Here is a 17,243-nt window from a genome sequence, read left to right on the forward strand (position 1 = left end):
GCGAAAGGAATGCGGAAGCAGCATATGAGCGTGTGGTCTGGTTGGAAAGTAGCACACTTCCTCATTATTCGGCGAGCGACCGTTTTTCCCCGAACCCACGCGGATCGCTGAGCCGTGAGATTACGTTCCCGGCCCCAACTATGGTGGCGAGCGATGGCCGTTCGTTTCGGTTTATGGCTTAGAATTTGTTTAATCAAACTGAAACGAAATAACTCTCCCACACTGTGCAGAGGCAACGTTGGTAGGTGTCGTCACTTACATCGCTGGAGAACGTACAGACGTAAAAGGACGCAAAGTACGAGAGGGACATAATTTAAGGAAGTGTGTGTTTGTGTGATAGAGCGAGGGAGACCGGCTCAGTTCACCGAAGCGGGACCGATCCACAACCGAAATCCGTTGGAAAACAAAAAATATGGCCATCAATGGTGGTGCTGCGGCCACGACTGCGGCGTCGATAGTGATCAACTGTACGGCATCGCTGGCCACCAGCTACCAGGAGCAGTACGTCAGCGTGCAGTTCAGCGATGGCTTCGAGCGTCCGGCCCTGGACGAGCGTCCGGGGCCCGCGGCGTCGCCCGGCTGTGCCCGTGCCTGCCTGTCCTGGAAGAAGCTGATTCTGGTGGCCCTGTTCTGTCTGCTGATCGTCATCACCGTCGTCGGCAACACGCTGGTGATACTGTCCGTGGTGACGACGCGTCGGCTCCGGACCGTTACCAACTGCTTCGTGATGAGTCTGGCCGTGGCCGACTGGCTCGTCGGCATCTTCGTGATGCCCCCGGCCGTTATCGTGTTCGTCGTCGGTACGTCCAACCGGGTACGCCCCGTGCTCCTCACCAGACTTCCATCCAGATCCGCTTCCTTCCCTGGACACACGCTCGCGACACTGCGATATTTCGCGGTGCCTCCACGAAAATGTTGCCATTTGCGTTATGCTGCTGCTGTATGGACGGCATAAACATCCAAACCGGCGTAGATTTTCCGCTCCGCCGAGCAATTTCGGTACCGGAACCGGTTTGTAAACCCCCAAAACAACGATCCATCGCTTTCGAGCTTGTTGTTGTTAAGAACGACATGCTGTTTTCTTTTTCACGAAAATACCGACCGAAAATGGGACCAAAAGCGACACGCACACACGATCGTTCGGTCTATTTTCGACACGCTTGAAGTGTATCGGATTACTTCCTGGGCGCATTTACGGCGAGCGGCTGACAAGCGATAGCGATACTGTCAACCCGGTTTTCGTCCCGCAGGGTTCCGATTTTCCGAAATCGTGATCACTGGCAGTGGGTAGGAATCGTCGTACGCCTGCCATATCTTCCAGAAATCCTGCGCTCCATGCCCTCGTTCCTTGTTTCACAGCTCCCGCGCCCGTGGTCCATCTACGCGCACTTATGCCGATTGCGCAGCGCCTACATGCGATTCGGTTCGCGGGTAACATTCAATTACTTCCGAATGCAGCCAACATTCTATGTGTTCCTTTCTGCGGACGGTTCTTTAATGGGAACGAAGAACTTCGCCTTCGCCTGAAGAGACCAATCCGAATCTGTGTATCTATTTGTACATCGTTGTTTCCCATCCTACGAGAAGCAAACATGGCCCCAATCTTTTGGGCGCAAATGTGGGAAGCTCATCCGCGGTCCATCGCATCCGCCATATTTGCTCTCCGGCGACTCCGGCAATGAAACCGTTGGGCCGTTCGAACCTTCCACCATTCTCGCAAAAGTTCATTACTCGAGGAGCAAACAAAATTAGCGGGAAATTCTACGCCGGCTACGACGTTGCGCAAATTGGCTCAACCTTCGCGTTCCGTCCCGTCCTGAGCCTGTGAGTCGGAGTGGTGGAATTAAAAACAATCCAACGAATAAACAGAGCGAATTTATTGGCTGGTTCGCGTAACCCTCTAAAAACACTTTCACTCGCCACACTTTCCCATTTCCACATATGCCCTCTGACACCTCGCTACCATTCGCAGAGTCCTGGCAGCTCGGGTGGATACTGTGCGACATTTGGATATCGCTCGATGTGCTGCTCTGCACGGCCTCGATACTTAGCCTCTGCGCCATCAGCGTCGACAGGTATGGCTTGTGGGGTAGGGCGTGTAGGACCTTCCGAAGGAGCACGGGTGGCTTTCAAGATTCGCCTCTCTCTGTCTCTGTCTTTGCAGGTACCTGGCGGTCACACAGCCACTGACCTACTCCAAGCGCCGGCGTTCGAAGCGCCTAGCGCTGGTGATGATCTTTATCGTCTGGCTGGTCGCGCTGGCCATCACTTGCCCACCGATTCTCGGCTGGTAGGTATTTCCGGCACCCGGATGATGGTCGAAGACAATTAGGCTCACCGTGGGCTCGGTCCGGGCCCGGCTGATGTCACCACGTTCGCCGTCTGTCGTGTCGTTTGTTTTTATTTCAGTCGCATTAGCTTCAGTCTAGGTGGCGCGATACACTGATGAGCCGGCGAAAAGTGCCGAGAACGGGAGCACGATCTAGAACAGGCTTCGCTAGCGGTCGTTACGCGTCGGTGGGCACGTGGTCACAAAATGGCAAGCGTCACGGCTGACGAGATCGTCAGCCGTGGTGCTCGAAGGTGTCCTACGCGACCCATTCGCAGCGCAAATCGGCCGTCTGGCCGTAAGCAGATGCTGAAAATAAAAATTATACTTAATAGTTAATGGCACAGCACAACTATTGGGTTTGTTTGGGTTGACCCTAAGCCATTGCTTGCCAGTCTAGACTTCCGGTTTGATCCGTTTGTCTGAGAGTACGATTTCGAATCCATACCGTTCATAAATCCATGACCTCAGTCATCGGAGAATCCGTCCGTTCGGAGAATTGAACCGGGCCCTCGTTTTTTTTTGTCTGGCGACACGGGTCCTTGCTGATAGCAATTACTACAACCAAACAGGAATTTGCCGTGGGTCCGTTCCAGCCAACCGTTGCGAGCTGGAAGCGGAACACCCTTTTAACAAAATTAGCAACCATCGCTAGGAAATCAAAGAACTTGCCTTCCCAGAAATCTATCATTGCCCCAGTGTGTTCGTGGGAAAGTGGTCCGTCCTGTGGTCTCACACGACCCGCTTTAACGATGGGCGGACGTGCAGAAAAATGTAATAAGATGTCCGTTTCGAGCCAGCAACTCGGAGGTAAGTTGTGGGTCCCGTTGTTTGGCGCCCGAAGGATCGTGTCACGGTTCCCCGGGCCCGAGCCAACGCGTAGTCCGTCGTCTCACGTCGTCAGACGGCCGGAGTTTGACGGACACCGAAATGGGTTCCCGTGAACCGTTAAAAACCGAATTACGCACAATATTGGCTTCCATTGATTTCGGTGCCGCAACCAGCAACTTAAAACTTTGCCATTACACCAGCACATAAGTTTGGTTCGGTGTCGCTGGCCCGGTGGTTCGACCGCCTTTTTCGTTTCGTTTCTCCAATGTTTGCGTTCCGCCAAACGTGATGCCCGCGTTTATTGACAGCGCTGGACGCGGGCAAACAAACTCCGCAAAAATGTTGAATGTTTGCTCAAAAGTTCAAAAGTAACTCGGTGGAGCCGGACTCATAAACCGGAATCCCGACAGCCCCCGCGGGAGGGCCGACGGTGGCTGGGAGATAAATATTCACTTTGAAAATTTAATCTGAACAAAATCAATTATCCCTGCGGGCGTAAAAGCCGGCCGGCCGGTTTTTACGGCTTGGTTCCGGCAGCGACATCGATGTGTGTGCCGCAAGTGATCCCTTCCGTGCCGTAATCACCGGCACCGGCGGTTTAGGAGAGAGATTCATAATTTAAACATTATACACCCAACTTTGGTGTCCGACCCGGCGGGGGGCTTTGTTTAACCACGACGGCCGGTCGTAGTAATTCATTCGAATGCCTTCATGCTACAGGTACGATCAGGACCGAAGGACACTGCAGAGCTACGAGTGCCATTACAACCAAAACAAGGGTTACGTGGTGTTCTCCGCCATGGGCTCCTTCTTCATCCCGATGACCGTCATGCTGTACGTCTACTCCAAGATATGCTGCGTGCTTACATCGCGCCAAAATCGAATCACCAAAACCGAGGTAAGTGGTCATCGATTAGTCAGTTTTGCTATGTTAATTTGCGTGCGGTAATAAATGATTGATTCATTTATTCGACCGTTACAAACCACTCGCGATAGGTCTGTGCTCCCCTGTCGGCCGATGGGTTTTGTTTGTCTTTGATTAAACAGCTGGGGTGGATGGAACGTCGTTTCTCCGAATTCTGCGATGAATTTAATCCTAAAGAATGTAACCTTCAATCCCTCCGTAACTCGGTGTCCTTAGGAACGGCTTACGTTCACAGTGGCTTTCGATGGATGAACGGTTCGAGAACGAGTCTGCTTTTAGCTCGGTTGTTGGAAAGCGAAGTGGCGCCAGGAAACGCAGACCACGCGTGGAGCATTCCAAATCATCTCTAATTATTTGCGTGTTTCGCTACATTGTGCCCGCCCAGAACACCGATCAAAATTATTCATCACCACTGACGTCACGGCACTCTTACGGTTAAAGCTCAGCGTGGCCCCCAAGTAAACCGCCTTAGAAGCTGCGACGGAGTTTGGCGAAAACACGATTCCATTTGTTAATTTTCCCGCTAATTTGAAGGGCGCACGCCGACCGCAAAGAGCGGTCTCTGTAAGTGAATCCGGTATATAATTCGTTTTTTGTACATTCTAAACATTAAAATGAACCATCACAGCTCAAATTAGTGTCATCCTTTTGGGGGCCGACTGCCGCCGCGGTGGTGTCAGTAAACGGTCAGCCTACCTAGCTACTGCTGTCCATCCAAATTAAGCGTTCTGTTGCTCTAGGTGGTTCGCTGATAGACAGTGACGGCCCTTGAAGGCAGCTATTAACAACGCTCATTATCTGACACTTGCCATCTTCATTCAATATTAGCTTAGGATTGCTGGTTCCCAGGGTGTGTTTGTGGAAAGCTTGAACCATGATTTTGGGGGCCTTTTTAAGGAGTTTTTCTTGCTATTGAAGCTGCCCCGATGGTTGGTTCTCACGCTAACCTGCCTTTGCGCTTTCCCTTTCGTATTACCTTACAGGCCACGGAGAAGAGCTGCGACATCGAAGTGGACAACTGTACCTCGGATGTCGACAGCAGCCCGCGGCAGATCGTGGCCGGTGCCTACGGAGGCCGACAGCTTACCACCGCACACTACACGAACGGCAGCAGTAGCAACAACAACTCCCACCAGACACTGTACGAGTTCCTCAGTTCCGCACGCAACACTCCGAACGCGCTGTCACGCACGCAGACCACGACCCGCAATGGCAGCAATGCCAGCGGAATGTCCCGATTCTCCGGAGCCACCTTCGAGCTGCGGCCCATCAACACGGTGCAGTTCAGCGCGAGCCAGATATCGCTCTCGGAGTCGTGTGCCTCGAACGTGACGACCAACACCACCAAGGTGCGGCTGCACGGGAAGCGGATCCCGATTCGCATCTCGTCGCTGAAGCGCGAAACCAAGACCGCCCAGACGCTCAGCATGGTCGTCGGGGGCTTTATCGCCTGCTGGCTACCGTTCTTTGTCTACTACCTGCTGATGCCGTTCTTGCCGGACGAGTCGAAGAGTGACGACCTGATGGAGTTCCTGACGTGGCTCGGATGGATTAATAGCGCCATCAACCCGTTCATCTACGCATTCTACAACGTCGACTTCCGGGTTGCGTTCTGGCGCTTGACTTTACGGAAATTTTTCAAGAACAAGCACAACCTGACCTTTATCAAGTCGTAGACTTCCGGTCACAGATTAAAAATTAAAATAAATTTAAAAGACATCCCATCCACCAAACACATTCAACCAGCAGTGGCATGTTTCTTTATCTGGGATGTTGTTTCGGAAGTTGGTTCAGCTGCTTGCGTTGCTGCAACTACCAGTACCAACTAGTCGCGGACCGTTCAGACATTGGTCTGATATGATCATACTAGCAGTCCACGAGTGCGAGAATGTATTGCATGGATCGAAACATCTTTAAAATAATAAAGACCTGTTACAGCAATTCCAATCGGTTGACACGCTCCTTGTTCGAGTGCAACAGAGTACAACAGGGTTTTAGCCTCTAAGAAAGACCATCTTTAGGTTACCCTTCTACGGCTGCTCTTCTATCAAAAAAAAGGTTATTCATTGAATGGTATTCTGTACTAGCTTCGGGCTGTATTAGAAGCCAAAACTGATCATGTGTATGTTGCCCTGATTTTCGACATCGACATTCGCCTTTTTTATATTATCTTCTGATTCACAATAAGAAAATGAAAACTAATCGAAATCACGATTTCACTCCGTCACGGTGTGCCACACATCACTCATAAATCATTTTGCCGCACCAAAAGCTCAGATTTTTCGAAAGCTCATGCGACTTTCATGCGACTCATTGAACTTGTGTACAAGTGCCATAAATAACAAAAATATTGCGCGCCCAAGCATCACGCTTTTGATGGAGGCGCCTGGTTGCTCGTGGCAACCAATAGCTCCCACAGACCACAATTGTTTCAGTTTAAAAGGATCGAAAATTATGTGGTCATTATTTAAACACAAGAAAACAATATGGACTGAAAGCAAACAATGCGGTCTTTGATTGCTTGTTAGGTAAGAGATGGCAACACGTGAAATATAAGGGTAAGTTGGATGATTTTCCACTCAATATTCCTAGTGAGTATCAAATCTTTGAAGAAGTTAGACAAACTTGGAACAGTTTTATTTGGTTGTTGCACTAAAGTATCTCAAACTAAATATGTATAAAAAATAGAAATATTGATGAGTTATAACATTTCCGTAAAAGAAAATCCAGCCTAATTTTTCAGTTATCTTCATTTCTCGGAAACTTACCGGAACGACGACTGTCTACCATTGAGGACCTTTATCATTTAACTAGAGTTCATATTTTGCTTTGACATTACGGTATGTTTGCCAACACCAATCGGGAAGGTAAGTTGAATTGAACAGAAAAAGTCAAAGTTTTAATTACTCTTTCATTACACCAACAGCAAAAACTTCGCGGCAAACAATGGTAACAATCCAGTACGTCTGACGACATGGAAGGGATCTTAGCAGAGGACCGTTGACAAGAACCCTGTTGAAAAGCTTGTTATTGTAATCACGGTAAAATTTCATCGAAACTTTACTGTACCGTAAACAAGTAACGTGACAGGTATAAAAAAATGTTCCCAAACATACCAAATGCCAATCCGAGTTATGTTTGACCAATGTTGTATACAGCAGAAACCACAATAAAGTTATGTTTCAACATCAGCGGACAATAGAACAATGACGTAAGTTTGTTTTAAGCAGAGAACAACAACCATCACAATAAATTTCCTTGTTCTCGACGAACTTTGATAAACACTTGTTCATTAGCCCATTGTTGCTTGCATTTATGATTTTTCCATTTCATTCTACCAATACTGTTGGCGAAATGTGTGTTTTTTGCATCGGCAATCAACCCAATTAGTGTAGACCAATCAGTCAGTGGATCAATCGCAAAAATATGAAATTTCGCGCCAGCTACTTTTGAAGAATGTTTTGTACATTTGTACAAAGAGGCTTCTGCTGCTGCAAAATGTCTTTTTAATTACCGAAATAACGAAAAACGAAAAAAGTAATGATGGAGTGAAAAATGCCGAACCAACAGGCAACTTTCACCTACACTGCAGTTGCGTATGGGTTTTACAATGGTCTGTAATTTTTCCTCTCAACTCAGTCATTCTCCTGTTTGGTGCTCCCCAGGAGGTTTACTCGATCATCGTTAGGAATATTTTCTAACATTTTGTACTTTTTCTTGCAGCAAAACGTGGCTCGTGAGTAAGTCTGCCTGTGAAAAACCCAACAGCTGTGATATCTATAGCACATAATTCATTTACTGGCAGATAGGATCACTGTAAGGTGGTAATCAATTTCAGGCAATCAAATTATAAATTTATTAGCCGCCATACTCCACTTTGTGGCCATGTAATTAAAGGGTTTCATTGTACTCGCGAAGTTTGTCACGAAGCGAGATAGTTCTCGGAACCGTTCACGGTTAATTTATCAATAAATGAACTCGCAACGAGACGGAAGCGTGCTGACTGTAAAGAACCATTGACTTTTTCTATAACTCATCTCCGTATTTGAAGAAGCGAAACTCTTCCATGATGAAACATCTACATCTCCGTGATTCGGTATAATGTAATGAAGTTCAAATAAATAACTTTCGGAATGCTGAATCACGTGCGAGAAATTTGCATTTACTTAAATTGCTTAAGGTTTTCTTAATGGCTTGAGATTTTTTATGTATCGCCAACAACGAAAAAACAACAACAAATGTTTATTTGTACAACTAAAAAAGTAGTATCAAAGCGTTTGCTTCTTCTTAGCATGTTCAGGGCCAATGGTTTGCAGTAACTACTGGTGATTCATCTGCTGCATGTCTATAGACTGAGTGCACTAAACTTCGACCGTGGTCAAGGTAAGACTTGGAATGGATTCTGTTCATTTCATTTCAATGAAAAAACATGACTCTTCCATAACCTCATTATAGTTTTATTGCATTAGTTTTCCGTCGTCAAACAGGTCGAAGCTGCGTGACGTACTGCGGCGGAACAGCGGATATGCCCTTTGGTGGCCGCCGCCCACGATAGGCAACATGACATGGAGCCGGAAACACCTTACGGGGTGACCCGATAGAAAACTCGGAACACGATAATCAATCATAATAAAACTTCCATCTTGGCTATTACACTTTGCTGTTGTTAGGTGCACGGCTGGGCATTCCTATCCTGTTACTGATCGGTGATTGTTGGAAAGCGCAAGAGTCGTGCCTAAGGAACAGGTTGATGGTAAACAATAATTAGCAGGTCATAGGGTTCAGAAAAAAATGAAAATCAGATAATCGATGGCTAACGAAATGTAAAAACAAAAATTATCTTACGAACATAGCATTTTATTCAGTTTTGTTTTCCATATACAACGACTCATGTTTGTTAACTCATGTTTGATAACTCATGTTGTGTTATCCTGCCATCTTAGGATGGATGTGATTGGATTGGAGACTAGAAAACAAGAAATTTATTTAATATAACACAACAAGAGTATCAGACAAACAAATTTCTATATCTAATCTAAGAAATGAGTGAAACGTACTTTTCATGCGCAACTCAACAACAAATGCCACCAACTAAAGACTAATCTTCCGGTACGGAAAACTGCTGGAAAACTTCTGCACAGCCATTTCTAGTTTTATTCCCAAGTCAACCATAAACAATCACACTCAATATTGTGCCACCAACGTCAAAGCTTTTCAGATGATTGCTATTGTGGAGCCGAAGGCATAGCTAGGTTAAGTGATACATACATTTTTGCAACATTGTTGAAAAAACGCAGCACATAAAATGCTACCACTTTGAAGGAAAATGACAAACGGAACCATTTGGCTTTAATTGTTCGAATAGTGTTTTGCCAAGGGGATGTTACAGTAAAGCGGGTAATTACACGAAACGAGTTCGGTACACAATATATTAACATTTAGAAAACAACATAACATTTACTAACGAAACAAACATCAAACCTTACACATTTCCTTTAGGTACTTCTGTAGCATTTTATGCATGAGGCACCATTCTTTATTCTATTGATAATTTTTTTTTCAACGACGGTGGAGCTACCGAAGTGTTTGAAAGTTTTTTTGCAAAATTGTGAGCAAACGTAACATGAACAGGGTCACCGTTCCTCGGCCACGTTCCGGTGTCGTTACAGACATTGAGTTAGCATGTGCCGAAGTTGCGGAGCTATCACTGCCAAGCGATCGTAGAAAAGGTCTGTAGATAGTTTTTGTTTCTGCGCAACGATGCGCACGCTTCATTCAGCATATGTTGTGCTGCTTTCATTACTTTAGCGTTTTGTTTTTATTCCTTGTTGCACAACCATCATTTCGGGTTCCATTTCATCATTTAAACCCTCATAAAATATGTGCCAGGCGGCACGCAAAAGCATTTCGTTTTCCTACATCCTTATCGTATCGTGTAATCGGCCGCTACCTGGTGCGAACGGAGCGGAAAATGATGGTGGAAAATGATTTACACTTTCGTTGATTTGCAGGGTAAGATTGCAGCGCTTGGAGAAATCTCCGTCGAACATAAAACTCCACTACTCTCGGTGTTTCTCGGACGAAATAAAAGATTCACAAGGAAGGATAAAAGACGAGAAAGACAGAGAAACGTTCGTGAAAAGCGCAAACACAGAGCGAGACATTAACATTCAACCATAATCATCTCACTGCAGCACCATCAAGTTCCTTTGCAAAGGTCGCATTCCTGAGCAGCTCCAACGGGCCGCCACCATAAAACAAACGGCAGATTCAAAGCGTCCGAGGTGGTAGGAAAATTTCACGAGGTTCACGAGTCTAGTTTTCGGTTCGCTTTTTACGCAGCTTCGTAAATAGCGAAGCTATTAAAAATTTACTAGCTGTCAAGCCTAGCCGAATCTGGAAACGGGAAGGCGTTTTCAGCGTGATGGCCATCATAAAGTGACACTTTGTGTTTGATTCTCTTCAAAATCTGCATTCAGAAGTAGTTACTTGTCGTCTCGCACAGCCAAAAAAGGCGTTTCACGACCGATCACTTCAAGCAATGTCGTTAAAACGGTCAATGAATTATGGCGATAGCTCTCTTCTACAAATCAAAGCAAAATGCTAACCGCTTGATGAAGACATTATTCAACATGTTGTATGCTGGGTGCAGACTAACTATTCCAGTTAATTTACCAATCTGAACGCCACTTTCTCTGTGGACGGACGGAGCAAAAGCGTACAAATAAAGTCGTGCAGGCACATGATGTCAAGCAACACCCAGAGGCATTCGCTGTGCGTCAAAGTATTTAGCACGGCATTTCAATGTTTCATTTAACCACCACACTTTGATGAGTGAGTACACAATGCTTAATTTATACTTCACCATCAGGCGAAACCGCGCAGCACCATGAACGACAGGGACATACTTTATTGGTGCTGCAAAATTCCATAGCGGATGCAGCTCATGCCGGACCGTGAAGGGTGAGATGGGGATGGTAAACAAACAGGGATCTCCCTGTGAAAGGAAACTGCATTGATGTGCAAGGAAAGCGAAGTAGAACATTCACCGTGCACCGTCTTGAAGGAAAAGCTCACAAGCCACTAAGCGCCTCCATCAGAGAAGTGCGGCGGCTTCGTCACGGAAGGCTTGTCGTTGCGGTAGCAAACCTATCGTTGAGATGATTGCTGGTGCTACCAAAGGAGCAGAACAGGGCTGCTTTTATGTCAAACGAAATTGAGTTAACTGAGATTCAATTACCTGCCAGGGTGGATTGCATCGCAGAGGATGCTTGCCGATGCTTCGGAGGCGGCTCTAGCACCAGCAATTCCAGGTGAACGCCGAGCCAAGTGCTACTCCCGATTGTGCCTTAGTTTTGTGACGAGGTACGGCACAGTCCCACTGGTGTTATGTCAGTCAATTGCATTTCGAAGCGTGCCGCCGACGATGACCACAATTAAAAGGTTATCCTGTTTCGAGGAAGAAATTCATAACCGAATCAAAGCAACAACTATTTCTAGTAGTGCCAAATGACTTCCACCCAGCTTCGGACCTACAGTTCATTTATGGAAGAGGGAACCAAATGAAACTTCACTTCTACTTAAAATTTGCTTCGTTCCACGAATGCTCAAAAAGCTCGAGATGAATGAAAACAACACAATTGACTTACCACTCGTCGGAAAACTCGCACAAGGTTAAAGAAGACTTAGCAACTGACAACACAAATTATGGGCTTACTATCCATGTTGTTTTTCCCTTGCAATGAGTTGAATGAGAGGCGTCAGATAAATTCTTCGCAGCATCTTCGAGGACCCCAAACGAGGGCACAACAAAAAAGAACGAAACTTTAAAAACTCCAAACCCGACAGACAAAATCACGGAGACGAAGGACAACATAAATTTCCCATTTCATTCCTGGTAGGCAAAAAAAACTCAGACGGCACGGTCAAGCTCATGTTGGACTTCCAAATAGGTAAAGTTCGTACTTTGTCCAAGAAAGCCCATAAATATGGCAGGGACCGGAGATTTTCGGAAAGCACCCAGCTGCTGGTAAGCACACCAACGACGATTGCGCATCCCACCGCTTTTAGTAGTGGGGATGAAATCGAAACAAAGAAAATTAAAAACTCTAACCAAACTCGAACGGAAACATGATCACCGCTATCTTAAGCTTCATTTCACGTTAGGGTGCAAATGGCAATGGTTATTGAATAAAAGCAAAGTAAAATAGAAATAGAATGGAGGAATGGCGTTTTCGGTCTTCATTGCGGAAGCTGCGCTTGAAGTTCAAGCGACCCAGCAGCCACTTCCGTGGTGGGTCACACCATCCTGCAGGGTCCTATTGAACGGGAGCTTTCTGCGGTCGGGTTTCGGCTGACATTTTCTAGTTCATTAACATTAAGTAAATAGAAAAATATACAAAATGATTCTTTTCTCCATTTAAAACCTAATGACCCATGGGACCACCAATCCCACAGCTATCTCAATAATTTATAACTACAAAAGGAAACGATTAATGCAATAATTAAAACAACTAACAACTTTATCATTAATGGATTTTTTTTGAATGGTTGATGGAATGGTTCAGCATTTTCTTATGAATATCGTTGTCACTTGGTAACAGTTTTGGTCTGTTCAACGAACATTAGTATAACTAATGCATAAACAGAGAAGACAGAGAACTGTCGAGGATCTGCCTACTCGTTGTAACATTTTTAAAGCTGGTCGCTGCATTATCGTCTCCTACATTGGACAAACGTTGTTTAGGTGAATAATATTGTCGTTGTCAGCAAATAATATGGTCGTCTGTACGTCCATCTGTATTATTTAAAATTATGGAATGGATGTAGAACGGACGGTGCAATGACTACCAAGAACAAGCAAGATTCCACTTCTGATTGCTCACAGCGATATCATAATCTTGTTTGAACGTGTGCTCCTATTTGAATAGAAATAAGCTAATATTAGTATCATATTTTACGTTACTTTTACTTCGTTTCAACTGCCTATAATGAATGTGCTCCTGCCATCGTTAAGCCTATACTGCCATGTGCACAGCGAGCTGGATCACCGTTAATAAGATGGTCAACCCGAGCGTCAAAATGTTTCAATAAGACATGTTTCAGCAATTACCGAGAACTCGGACCCTTGTCTCGAAAGAAATCCTCGGTGGATTTGAAAGATCCGAGCGGACCATAACGTGCATCTGCCTTGTAAGCGACCCAAGATTCGTCCCCACCGTATAGTGCTCGTTCGTGTAACACCCGGCACAAGCGAAAGCCAGGCCGGAGTTTGGCAACGTTCAAGCAAAAGCAATTTGCAGCTAATGATTTCCATGTGAGCATTCTGCTCTGGCCACACCTGCCTGCACCGAAGAACATTAACAGAATGTCTAGTCCATTTCGTCCTCGTGATGATCTACTGTGACCACTGGCAACATTACACATCGTTTCGCGTTTCTTCATGTCACTTTACTTTTAACATAACTACAGGTGCCTGCAGGTGTTGCTGTTGGTCGATTCCACCCGACACACTGGTTCAGGGTTTTTGTCAATCCTGCCTTAGGCCGCCGATCTATACCATCCAACTGTAGTTCGGACGCAGGGAACATTATCGATTTTCAATTTACTTCGTGGTCATTGTGACGAGGAATGGTGTACAAAAATATTTTTTCCTTACGGTTCTTTTGCGTGAATAAAACGATCTCATTGGGGAGAGTCTTTTGGAAGGGAAGAAACCAAGTAGGACCTTCACACTATGATTCATCATAGTTGAGGTAGAAGAGCATTCGCTTTGACTGGTGGAAAAAGGCAACTCATTGGGCAGTCTCGTATCTACGGCGGTGCGTACGTCACCATCAAACAGGGCTCGGCTACCGAGGAAGCACCCGGAACAAGAATCCCAACCATTAGACCGTAGGCTGGATCGAATACACACCGGTCTACACCGGTGCTCCCAAATCAAGAATGAAGATCCAACTGCCTAATTAAACGGTAATCAAGCTTCGCCAACAAATAGTAGCCAAGGTAAAGCAGCATCGTACCGTTCGGCCCCGGCATGACTCGCATGAAAGTAATCCTCTAATGTGCTGTATTCAATAGCGAACGTCGAATCTTTGAATAAATGAAACGTAAAGCAACCATCAAAGCAGTCGGTGCAAATGTGTACGTCTATTCTGCATAGGAAGCGCGGTAACAGTAATTCCATCAAAGTTAGCTATGTGTACTACCAATCAAATAAAATCGAGAGGCTCATCGTACGCTAGCGAAATGTCCTTTGCTGTGTCCTGTGTACGACATCCCTGCAATCTCCCTACAATCTTTCCTACAATCTTACACATTATTCGCTGGAGCCAGAGTGAGGCATCGCAATACCAGTTGTCGTCGTCGGTTGCTCGTTGAAGTACTCAAAATAGCACTGCGTTGGTTGGTGAAGTAATTTGCATTCCCAACGGACGCGCGGTCCGAAAGGGTCCAAAACGCTGCTATGCGCACGAAGAGGTGCTAAACATTCTTCGAATTCCTTCCTTGAGTTCCACAGCCACAGTACACTAGATCACGAGGCGGACGATCTTTGATTACGTGCCAATGCTAGCGCAGGAAATGGGTGGACGATATTGTGTCCAGATGGGGACGAAAAAATGAAGAAAATGAGATTCTCGCGCCAGTCGTACAAATAAATTCTGAACCAGATTATCTTCGACGCGACGGCCTCATCGGTACAGCACCATCAGCGTGCCGTGCCGGTAATATCTTGCAGCTTCGGTTATGGAACGACTTACAGTCTCGCCAATGATCGCCATCTCGAAGGAATGATGGAGTTCTGATGATTTTCCCTTCTGGTTGGTCCTGGACGCAAGCGCCTCAAGTTGGTTGCTGATCAAATCCAAGTACGCCTCGAGAGCGGCACCGTTCCGTCGGTCATCGGAGTGGACAGCAGCCACTCGGCCACTGAATAACAACCGCTTCGCTTGTTGCTGCCAATCCATCTCCGGATGCGTTCTCTGCGGGAGAACCGGTGGGCCGCTCTCGAGCCGCTCTCTCGCCGCAGTCGGAAAGTGCCGAGCAGAGGCGGAAGCGTGTGCTATCGACACACGAGAGTGTTCGCTGCCAGTGTGTCAACGGCAAGCACGGCGTCAGTTCGTCCCGAACGCTCAACCGATTCGCTGGCTGCTGGCAGAGTTGTGGCCGCGGATCTCGCGTGCTCCATTCAGCGGGTTTCGGTTGGCTTCCCAAACACTTTGGTGAGGCGAGTCTGGTCCTCAGCCGATTTATCGAAACATCCGATCTGTGCGATCTCTCTGCCTGCCGCCCGAGTGTCATCGGATCGCTGTGTGCTAGCGTGTGTATGTGTCCGCGAAATTGGATCCTCATCTGTCCGGGCGGCTCAGGACGGCCGACGAGTCGATGATTGTGTCGCTCACAAGCCAGCCAGTCAGTGAACACGGGGTAACCGACCATCCAGAACGGTCGGTCCGTCCGTCCGTCATCTTGGTGCTGGCGAGATGACTGCGCGTGAGATACGCTCATAAATCAAACACCAAAAAGGTGCGAGAATCTCCATAGAACCGATCGCATCTCAAGCAGAGGCCAAGGCCAGGTTGGTCGGCTCGACGCGTGATTAACGACGAGGTGAGGCGTGGCCGAGTCGGACCCAGGAGCAAACAGGCCCTACGGCCAACCCGTCCGTTGGGTTAGCAAGCAATAAACAAACAATGGCGGTGACACAACACTTACACACAATATCCTCGTTGTGAATGAGCCACATTTCGTGGGACCGTGCGTGTTCGCGTGTGCACGTGTGTGTGTTGCGCTCTTCCCGCCAAGAACTGTTGGCCAATTACGATTCGCCTGGCCTCTGTGCGTTAGATGCTTCCGCGAAATCGCCGGCTGAAGTCAAGTCAACGCCGACAGTTGCTGCTGAGATTGCTCTCTACGGCCACTGTGTCCGTCCCGATCTGAACCATAAATTGTAATCAACGGTACATTAGTCGGTGGGCCTAATGCTGCATAAAAGCATTACAGTTTTTGGGACTGAAGAAAAAATCGCAGCGGTGAACGTTATTTCAAAAACCTAATTCCAACTGCCGAAAAGCGGGGCACAGCACATTAGCGAAAGTTTGCGTCAAAGTTTGTACTCATTTCGCATCGAAGCGCTAAATAAACGGCGCATTGCGTGGAAAAGTTTATGAGATATGGCTCTGCGGAAGTGGCCCTCGGAAGCGGTACCGTCTTCAGCGTAATCTACTGAGTGGTAAGTAGTGGCATAGTAGTACCGACGCGGCGGCACTTACCTCGATTAGCTCTCTTGAACTGTTCGGGAAGTATCGGCACCCCGGTGTGCTGGGAGCAGTGCACAATTTCATAGTTGGTTAAAAAGTTTTGCAAATATGAACAATTAACAGTGTGTAAAGTTGTACAGGGTGTTTCATTAACGATGCATGATTTCATTTGGTTATCAAAAAACGGCTAAATATTTTTTTATGGTTGAACATTTATTTGAAGGCATGAACCTTTCAATTTTTTTGTGAAAAACAATTTTGGTAAAATGTTTACCACGATTGGCTTGGCAGTAGCTCATTCGGTTGATCTATTTTTGAGTACATTTTCCAAATTGTATCTGGTTCTATTTCGTCAATAGCAACTTGAATTTGGGTCTTAATGGTTGTCAATAGCTGCTGGTATGTCGGTATAACATAAATATTGATTGTGGCTTTCACTGTATGGCACGTAGCGCCATCCTGTTCAAACCAAACGCCGTCCAAGTTCTCAGCTTCAATTTCGCCGAAAAACCAATCAGCCAAAATCCGCACCAAACAGCCACTCGTTGTGGGTGTATTGGCTTCTCTTGCACGATTTGTGAGTTTTCCTAACCACAACACTGCTTATTAACATAGCCACAGAGGTGGTAATGATCTTCAATGAAATGTGCTTTTGACGAATGACTTGGCGACCTACCACTTTGGAAATAAATTTTTCATATTTCCCAATTTTCTGCAACCAGCATGCATGTTTTATACATAAATGTCATGAATGAACCTTTGAAACAAATGTACAACCATTGAAAAATATTCAGCTGTTTTTTTTATAACCAAATGAAATCATACATCGCTAATGAAACACCATGTAGTTACTGAATCAATGATAATGATAAAAATAAACAGTCTTTGGTGGGGTGCA

At 46.3% G+C, this 17,243-nt stretch overlaps 1 protein-coding gene across 1 annotated transcript; it reads left to right on the top strand.

Moving 5' to 3' along the window:
- The first annotated feature begins 412 nt into the window (after positions 1–412).
- Positions 413–5,761, top strand: LOC131207518 (probable G-protein coupled receptor No18). The gene is made up of 5 exons (XM_058200134.1): positions 413–800; positions 1,973–2,075; positions 2,165–2,290; positions 3,881–4,058; positions 5,069–5,761. The coding sequence occupies exons 1-5, from the start codon at positions 413–415 to the stop codon at positions 5,759–5,761; spliced, it is 1,488 nt and encodes a 495-aa protein (XP_058056117.1).
- The last annotated feature ends 11,482 nt before the right edge of the window (positions 5,762–17,243 follow it).

Source organism: Anopheles bellator, chromosome 2 (genome assembly GCF_943735745.2).
Source record: "Anopheles bellator chromosome 2, idAnoBellAS_SP24_06.2, whole genome shotgun sequence".
Taxonomy (NCBI): domain Eukaryota; kingdom Metazoa; phylum Arthropoda; class Insecta; order Diptera; family Culicidae; genus Anopheles; species Anopheles bellator.

Excerpts from the sequence above, each read along its gene's own strand:
- LOC131207518 (XM_058200134.1), top strand. The coding sequence starts at position 413 with ATGGCCATCAATGGTGGTGCTGCGGCCACGACTGCGGCGTCGATAGTG. Across the intron at positions 2,291-3,880 it reads TGCCCACCGATTCTCGGCTG|GTACGATCAGGACCGAAGGA; the intron begins GTAGGTATTTCC and ends TTCATGCTACAG. Across the intron at positions 4,059-5,068 it reads ATCGAATCACCAAAACCGAG|GCCACGGAGAAGAGCTGCGA; the intron begins GTAAGTGGTCAT and ends ATTACCTTACAG.